The sequence below is a fragment of the Nicotiana attenuata genome, chromosome 7, assembly GCF_001879085.1.
Source record: "Nicotiana attenuata strain UT chromosome 7, NIATTr2, whole genome shotgun sequence".
Taxonomy (NCBI): Eukaryota; Viridiplantae; Streptophyta; class Magnoliopsida; order Solanales; family Solanaceae; genus Nicotiana; species Nicotiana attenuata.
The window spans coordinates 957,552-966,273 of record NC_031995.1 but is presented as its reverse complement, the minus strand read 5'-3'; the positions used below and the strand labels follow the sequence as shown (position 1 = coordinate 966,273).

The 8,722-nt window shown below is 39.9% G+C and overlaps 1 protein-coding gene across 1 annotated transcript; it reads left to right on the top strand.

Annotated features, from left to right (window-relative positions):
• On the top strand, nucleotides 405-8,429 carry LOC109228483 (receptor-like serine/threonine-protein kinase ALE2). The gene is given in 20 exon segments (XM_019393582.1): nucleotides 405-852; nucleotides 1,872-2,000; nucleotides 2,085-2,372; nucleotides 2,452-2,577; nucleotides 2,671-2,760; nucleotides 2,889-2,978; nucleotides 3,354-3,443; nucleotides 3,536-3,625; nucleotides 4,044-4,157; nucleotides 4,251-4,448; nucleotides 4,537-4,626; nucleotides 4,726-4,827; nucleotides 4,947-5,048; nucleotides 5,159-5,530; nucleotides 5,618-5,911; nucleotides 6,445-6,834; nucleotides 6,938-6,993; nucleotides 6,995-7,025; nucleotides 7,028-7,181; nucleotides 7,306-8,429. Coding segments are annotated over 20 exon segments (3,567 nt in total). The 5' UTR covers nucleotides 405-773; the 3' UTR covers nucleotides 7,988-8,429.

Genomic DNA, 8,722 nt, shown 5'->3' with positions numbered 1-8,722 from the left:
GGACAATCTCTCACTTAAATTCTTCTAGGTAAGTGTATTTTCGAAAAGAACAAAGAATGATTTTTATAGTGTTCAATAAATAAATAAAAAAGGAGCAGAATGTTATAATAAAGGACAGTTTGGTGTACTAAGCTGCCGCTATGCACGAGATTCGGGAAGGGTCGGACCACAAGTATCTATTGTACCAGCCAACCTTACTCAGCATTCCTGCAAGAGACTGTTTTTATGGCTCGAACCCGTAATCTCATAATCACATCACGGCAATTTTACCAATTACGCCAAGGCTCCTTCGAGCAGAATATAATAATATGATGTAAAATTAGGCATCACAGTTCTCTTTGTCCTTTGTATTGGAGGCGTCTGTTTAAAGGTGGCTGTTAGTTGTTACAGCAAAGAGTGTTTGTTGTGTTGTTTTTAGTTAAACATAAACTTAGCTTGTCGCTATTTAATACTCACTGTAATAGAAAGAAAAGAAAAAAAAAAGAGTAGTTTAATTGCTCACATGGTAGCAGAAACGCCTGTGTATAGTATGCTAATCTCAAACTCTTGTTATGCTCTAAGACAAAGCTGTTTGCTTTTCTTACTTCTTTTGTTCATATCACCAAACCCATCTTTGGCCGTTTCAATAATCTTCCTCTTCATTGCTTGTTTCTCAATTTTCCTTCTTTAATCTAAACGTCCCCTTCTTGTTATTGCTTCAAGTTTATCTAAAAGTTCCAATTTTTTGTCTCCTTTATGTTCTGATTTTGTACTTTCATTAGTTAGTATATGGGATGGGTGGGGTGAGGCTGCAACTTCTTTGCTTGGTGCTGAAAGTCTGTGTCTTTGCTTTGGTTCTTCAGGGATCTGCAGGTAATTCTTCCTTTTATGTAGTTCTTGATTTGAGTATAGATTCATGCAACTACCAAATTCTTTATCTTGACAATATTTGTAGTGTATTTATGAGTTTTTTGCTCAGGAAATAATTTAGAGGATTTGGTCAGATAAATGTTCAGTCTTGGTAATGTTGATTTCTGAATTTGGTTGGAAAATTAAATACCTAGATATTATATTTTCTAAGGAATTAGATCAGAACCTCTGAGTTGAGAATTTTACATTCTGAATTTTGTGTAGTCTTGTTGTTATGCCTAAACTTTCCCTTTAATTTAGTAGTGCCAGGCTGAAAGTTTTAGCCTTTAGGTTCTTAAGCTTGCTTTTTGCATACAAGTGATTGAGCTAAGTTACTTTTAACTGTTCCATTGATTCACTGATTCTTCTTGGGTTTTAGAGGCCCTAATAATTTAATTGCAATTAAAGCTTCCCGGAAGCTTAAATCGAGTTGTAGAGCTGGTTGCACTTTGATTATGCAACGACTATTGTTCCCCAAAACCCAAACGGGAGTTTTTTTCCCCCCCAATGGCGTAAAATGATGTGCGATCTTGTTGGAATGTATTGTCTTCTAGATTTTATTTGCATGTAGGCCACTGCAAAAGCTGATAAACAGTCCATATTCCTCACCATCCTTTTTATTCACTCTAATCTTTAATGATTGTAGTCAATCTCTGTGTCTGCTGAAAGGGTAAGGCTGCGTACATCCTACCCTCCTCGGATCCACTTGTGGAAATTCACTGGGTTTTTTTTTTTTTTTTTTTTTTGTTGTTGTTGTTGTTGTTGTTATATGCTGAAAAGTAAGGAAATAATTCTGTTACTGTCTCTTTATATGTTGTCGAGCTGTCATTTCCACTCAGCTTTGTGAAAATAGAGAATCTTATCAATTGCCATAATCCAGGAGTTATCCTGAGATCTGGTAATGATGAACTGCTTATCATGCATACTTGCTGCTATTAACTTCTTTATTCTTTTTCCTTATTTAAAAAAAAAAATCATTTTAGGTTTCAGTTTATCCCCCTCTCCGTCAGCTTCCTCTGCAATTCCTCCTATTGAAGAAGGAATACCCTCTTCCGTCTCTCATGGGAAGGCATTCAGAAGTAATGCACCTGCTCCTGCATTTGAACTAAATGGTCTGACCGCGATTCTTGGATATCAAATCTTTTAACCAAATTCAATGTTTTATGTTATGCATCTTAAGTTTGTTTTGATCTCAGGGACGTCTTCTCCTCCTGCAAATGTGCTTCCACCACTGACGTCTAACCCTGTTCCTCAACCGAAAGAAGCTCTCACTCCATCTCTGCAACCAAGCGCTCCTACATTATTGCCACCTCCCAGTTCAGCCCCACCCGCAATCTCTTCAGCTCCGCCACCAGCCGCTTCTCTACCAGCTCTTCCTCCTCCTCTGATTAAGTGGAATGGTCCTGCTCCAGTTCTTCCACCAAGTGCTCCTAAGAGAGAGCGTCAACATGCTGAGCAGCCTGTTTCTGTGCCAGAAGCTCCAGGTATGCGGCTGACTGTGGTCATACTATTGACATGACTTGATTTCTGTTTTACTTTAATATTCTTTTTTATGGAGAGCAGCACCAGTCTCGTCACCTGGAAGGAATTCACCGGAAGATGCACCAACTAAAGCTCCACCGCTACCTGGATCTAAGCCACCCAGTGAGAGCAGGGCACCAGAGAGTCCTCTCTCCTCAATTGCCCCGGGTAATTTTGGCCGATGAGAATTTTGGTTTTGACACAGTATATTAAGATAGAAAATGATTGTTACATTATTTTGCTTTCTTTCATTGAATTTAGTCGTTAACATGCCAGCTCCACGGGGAAAGCCGCACAATTCACTGCCCACCGTCCCAAGAAATCCAGAAGTTTCACCATCCATTCCACCAGGTATCCTTGCCTTTTTTCTAGAAGAAATTGTGACAATCCTGTTAGAATAAAGTTTTCAGTAAATTAGAGTTGATCATGGATGCCGTTAAATTTTTCACATTATTTTGTGTTGCTGCTATTTAACTCAGTCCTGAATGCGCCTGCTCCAAGGGGAAATCCAGAAAATCCACTGCCCACCCACCCAATCATTCCAGAAGTCTCACCATCTGTTCCACCAGGTATTCTTGCTATATTTATCTAGTGCTCCCTCCGTTTCATTTTATATTGTGGTGTTTGAATGGACATGGAGTTTAAGAAAGAAAGGAAGGAAGACTTTTGACTCATACCAAGAGTAGCCTTAGAATTTGTGGTCTTATACATGTAATGACATTTCTATGACTATAGGACCAAGTCACTAAGGGTAAAACGGGAAGTTCAAAGGTAAAGAGTCTCTTAATATAGAAATGTGTCATTCTTTTGAGAACAAACGAAGAAAGGAAGCGTGTCATATAAAATGGAACGAAGGGAGTATGTAAGCAAAATAAAGAGTAAATTAAATGTAATCATGAAGGCATAAAGGCTTACATGATAGAGCCTTCTCTCATTGCATTCAGTCCTTAATGCGCCTTCGCCAAGGGGAAAGCCACAGAAACCGCTGCCCGTTCGCCCAACCAATCCAGAAGTCTCACCATCTATTCCACCAGGTATATTTGCCCTCTTATATTTATTGTGTGATATTCATCTTAAATAAATTGTTGGTAAGCAAGATGTGATCATCCATGCCATGAATTTGCAGCGACAGTTGCACCACCACCAAGGAAGTTGCCTAACAATTCACCACCCAGCCATCCAAGAATTCCTCTGAAACCTCCATCCAGTTCCCCAGGTGACATTTGGAACATGCATTCAGTGCTTTCTAGTGTTGCTGATGCACATGTACTCTTCATTTTCCAACCAAATAGTTTGTGGCTTGATGTAATCAACACATATTGTTGGCAACTGTACCTCAAGTAATAACCTCCTTGAGTAAAAAACCAGATGAATATGAGAATCTTAACTAGAATTTTGCTTGCTTCCAAATTGCTAATGATTTCCAATATAGAACTAGGCGAAGAAAAATGAACTGATGCTTATTGAATGTGTTCGTAGTTGAAACCGTCACTGCTCCTCTGTTTGGATTGTCCTTACCTACAGAAAAACATAAGAATATGTTTTATTTTTTTCCCCATTTTCTGTTAAATAGCTACTTGTTCTCAAAGTAGCATTGACAGCATAGTTAATATGAGTCGGTGTTATTACTGTAGGTAAGCATGACATATCCCCTGTATCAACTCTGTGGCCAAGCATCCACCACAAAAGAGCAAGTGCTCCAGCTGCTGCACCTCCTAATGGAATTATCAGTCAGCATCCAGCAAAAGGTATGTGAATATTTTTCTGCTTTCTTTTCTTATTGTCAGCAATGACGAGGATTGGCCAATTATGTCACTGAAGGATTTCTTCTCCTCTTGTAGCTCCTACTGAACACAAAGCCATGGGATCATCTACTAATGCTCCTCATAAATTCTTTAATTCTCCCCCCAAGGAAAGATTATATCCTCCTTTATCTGCACCTTCAACCTCATTTCAGAGGGATCACCACCTAAAAGATAACATGACAGCAATCACTCCGTCATCTTATGAAGTTCATCCTCATCTTTCAACTGAACAAGGTTCTGTATCTTACCTGAGAAATATGTCAGTTGATATCCTCATTCTGATATATGCCACTGACAAAAATTCGGTCAATAATTAATGAAGGTCCATTGATACCTCCATCTCCTTCGTTTCACACAAAATCATATCCAAAGACTAACCTTAGGCACCAATCTCATTCACCGTTAACTGCAGGTTTGTGATCATTCTAGTCATCCTCAGTTAGCTACCCATGTGCCTCTCTAAGGAGTTGCAAAAGAAAAAAATATGATTCTGATAATTCCTACTTTACAGGATCATCGGTCCCACCACTTCTTGCGCCTTTAACATCTCCAGAAAGCCATGATTCTCCTGCAATAGCACCCTCTCCGGCTGCTTCATCTAGACCAACTAAAAGTAAGAGTATGTCATATTTTTCCTTTCATGCAATCCATAATCAAGGCATAAACCTTACATTATATTTTTCTCCTATGCATAGTTGATGCTTATCTCTATATCATCTTTGCCATTGCAAGAGCCATTTCTTTCCCCTAAAATGTCTCCCGTTGGGTCTTCACCAAGGCATCCAAAGATACCGCATCCATTTCAAGCACTACCACCGCCACCTCCTAACGAAGGTAACTGTTATCTGTCTCAGATATCTCCTCTAAATGATATAGATCTTTTATGCACAAGTTGCCAGGTTTTGCCCCACTAATGATTTCAAACCATGATGTTGATGTTGCAGATTGCGCATCATTGGTTTGTGCGGAGCCTTTCACAAATGGTCCACCAAAAGCACCTTGTGTTTGTGTCTTGCCCATGCGAGTTGGACTACGCCTTAGTGTAGCACTCTACACCTTCTTCCCTTTGGTTTCGGAGCTGGCTACAGAAATCGCTGTTGGTGTATTTATAGATCCAAGTCAAGTCCGTATTATGGGAGCAAATTCAGCCAGCCAGTATCCAGAAAAGACCATTGTCCTTATTGATTTGGTACCCCTTGGAGAAAAATTTGATAACACTACAGCATTTCTGACATCTCAAAGATTCTGGCACAAACAAGTTCTTATAAAAGCTTCACTCTTTGGTGATTATGATGTATTGTATGTGCAGTATCCAGGTATCGTAATCATCCCTAATGCAATCATGTCATCTTGATGCCACTTGCTATGTCCTGAGTACTTAAATAGAATTGTTATATGTACAGGTCTTCCTCCCTCCCCTCCTTCAGCAGCTTCAGACATTGATACCATAGGTAGCCGACCATATCCTGGTGATAATAATGGAAGGACCATACAGCCTCTTGGAGTTGATGTGAGCGGGCAACGGCACAAAAGTGGGCCAAATCGGAGTGTCATAGCAGTAATTGTATTGTCAGCCTCTGTCGCAGTTATTTTATGCTGTGCCGCGGCATGGGTTTTGCTTTTCAGACATAGAGATCGCGGATGTCAGTCAGACCCAACTCCACCAACTACATTACCGTCCCTTGCAAAGTCATCAGGTTAAATCCTTCTCTTTACATGTATATGATAAAGTGCAATCTGGTTTGCCTAGTGTTCTTATCCTCTGTCATAAGTTCTCTTAATTCGTGCCGAAAAAGAAATTCAAACAGTGAAATTCAGAAGTCTAACCTCCCTTATCATCATGCCTTTGCAGCATTCCAGGTAAATACTATATTAGGGGAAATTAAAATCATGTTGTAGTTTTGAATATGCTATGTGTTGCTCAATGCAGTTTCTTTTACTTCTTATCCTGAGCATACAATGGAATGAATGTCCAAATATATGAAATGGCATATAGAACAAGTTAACTGGTTAATTCTTAATGATAATATGGTGAATCATCCAATGTCTTTTGACTGGAATATCTTTAAGTATCAACTCTTAATGGGTACTTTAGGGAACCTTTAAGCTTCACAATTTTATCATGTGAACCAAGCACATCAATTGAGTAGTTAATATGTATTTAAAATGTGGTCAAATTTGTGGTTCTCATGAGTCTCGTGTAAGTTTCTGATCTTTATGCATACTGTAGGGATTGCAGCCTCCATGATTGGGAGCAGGCCGAACTCTCCTTCATTATCCTTTAGTTCTAGCTTTGCTGCTTATACTGGTTCAGCTAGAACATTCAGTTCAAGTGAAATTGAGAGAGCAACTGACAACTTCAATGAAGCAAGAGTACTAGGTGAAGGGGGATTTGGTCGTGTTTATAGTGGTGTGCTTGATGATGGGATGAAAGTGGCAGTGAAAATCCTCAAGAGAGATGACCAGCAGGGTGGTCGTGAATTTTTGGCTGAAGTAGAGATGCTGAGCCGCCTCCATCATAGGAACTTGGTCAAGTTGATAGGCATATGTATTGAGGAGCGCAGTCGCTGTTTAGTTTATGAGCTCATGCCAAATGGCAGCGTGGAATCTCACCTTCACGGTAATCTTCAATTTGGGTCCCTCCTAACTTTTTGGGTGAAGCCATTAGCCATTAGCCATGTAGTATTTAGATTTCAGACTGGATAAAACTATCTGTATTTCAGGTGTTGACAAGGAAATTTCTCCACTTGATTGGCATGCCCGAATGAAAATTGCACTCGGTGCTGCCCGAGGCCTGGCCTATTTGCACGAAGATTCCAGTCCCCGTGTCATACACAGGGATTTTAAATCTAGTAACATCTTACTGGAACATGATTTCACCCCAAAAGTGTCTGATTTTGGTTTGGCTAGAGCCGCATTAGATGAGGAAAACAGACACATATCCACTCGAGTCATGGGAACTTTTGGGTAAAATATTCATCGCTGATTAAATTCTTATTTTCATTAGGCCAGCCGTCTCGCTATTCTTTCTACTGTCTGTCTTAAAAATTTATTCTTCAGATGTACATTTCTGACTTTATTATTATACCAGGTATGTAGCTCCAGAATATGCTATGACGGGGCATCTCCTTGTAAAGAGTGATGTTTACAGCTATGGGGTTGTCCTACTTGAGCTGCTAACCGGAAGAAAGCCGGTGGATATGTCCCAACCACCTGGTCAAGAAAATTTAGTGGCTTGGGCACGCCCACTCCTAACAAGTGAAGAAGGTCTGGAGTTGATTGTGGACTCTACTTTGGGGCCTGATTTCCCTTTTGATGACATTGTAAAAGTAGCTGCTATTGCTTCAATGTGTGTTCAACCAGAGGTATCGCACAGGCCTTTCATGGGTGAGGTCGTCCAGGCTTTGAAGTTGGTGTGTAGCGAAGGTGAACAGACAAAAGAATTCGTGTCTCGAAGTTGTAGCCGAGATGATCTGTCTATTGACATGGACGCTAGGATGAGTACAGCTTCGGGCCAACTGTTGAACCCTCGATCCCCCGTCTCTAACTCCGACAGTGAGCTGGATGTTGAGAGGGGACTCTCAATGTCTGATTTACTGAGTCCATTAGCAAGATTTGGAAAGAAAGATTCCAGTCCATTTAGGAGGTACTCAAGCTCAGGTCCTTTCAGAACAGGAAAAACCAGGAGGCTATGGCAAAAAATGAGACGATTATCTGCAGGTAGTGTAAGCGAGCATGTGATGATGTTTGGGTTGCAGCCTGGATCCCACTAATCGTGGTTGAAGTTTCTGTCTTTCGTTTTGATAAAAATTTTGCTGCAAAATGTCAATGTCTTTCACCATCCATGCCGGATGGTGAAATTGTACAGCACCTTCTTGATCAAGAGATAGAATGAGGAAGCAAACCAGCATTCTCGAGTTATTCTGAATGCAGTCGCGTATTCCATGATAAGCCCTCCGCTAAAAGCTGGGAAGGACCGTGCACGAGGAGATATCTGAATAGGGATTTCATCTTATTGTAAGGAGATTGTATTTATTGTAACATGCTAATTGTTCATAAAAGGAATCATAGTTCTTTCTCTTATGGTATTGAATTCAAATCTTGGAGGCAAAAGAGTAAGTTGCTGCTAAGATATGCTAATGTTGAAGGTTACTGTACTATGCAAAACATGTTTTCTTCTTTATCTCAGGTATTATTATGGAGCATTTTTCTGTATGTAAATGAGCAATAATAGAAGTTGGAAAATTTTATTTTGTGTCTCATACAACTTACACTAGTTGTATGAGGCAATTTTTTGTCTCACAGTTTTGTGGACCCAGCAGTGTAAGATTGGGGTCCACAATTTTGTGAGACAAAAATGAGCCTCATACAACTAGTGTCAGTTGTATGAGACACAAAATAAAACTTCTCATAGAAGTTATAGCTTCATGACTTTGTCGTTGGTTAAGGTCAAATTTGCTAAATTGCCATTATGCAGGGAACGGACATTGGTATTATTGTCCATCATC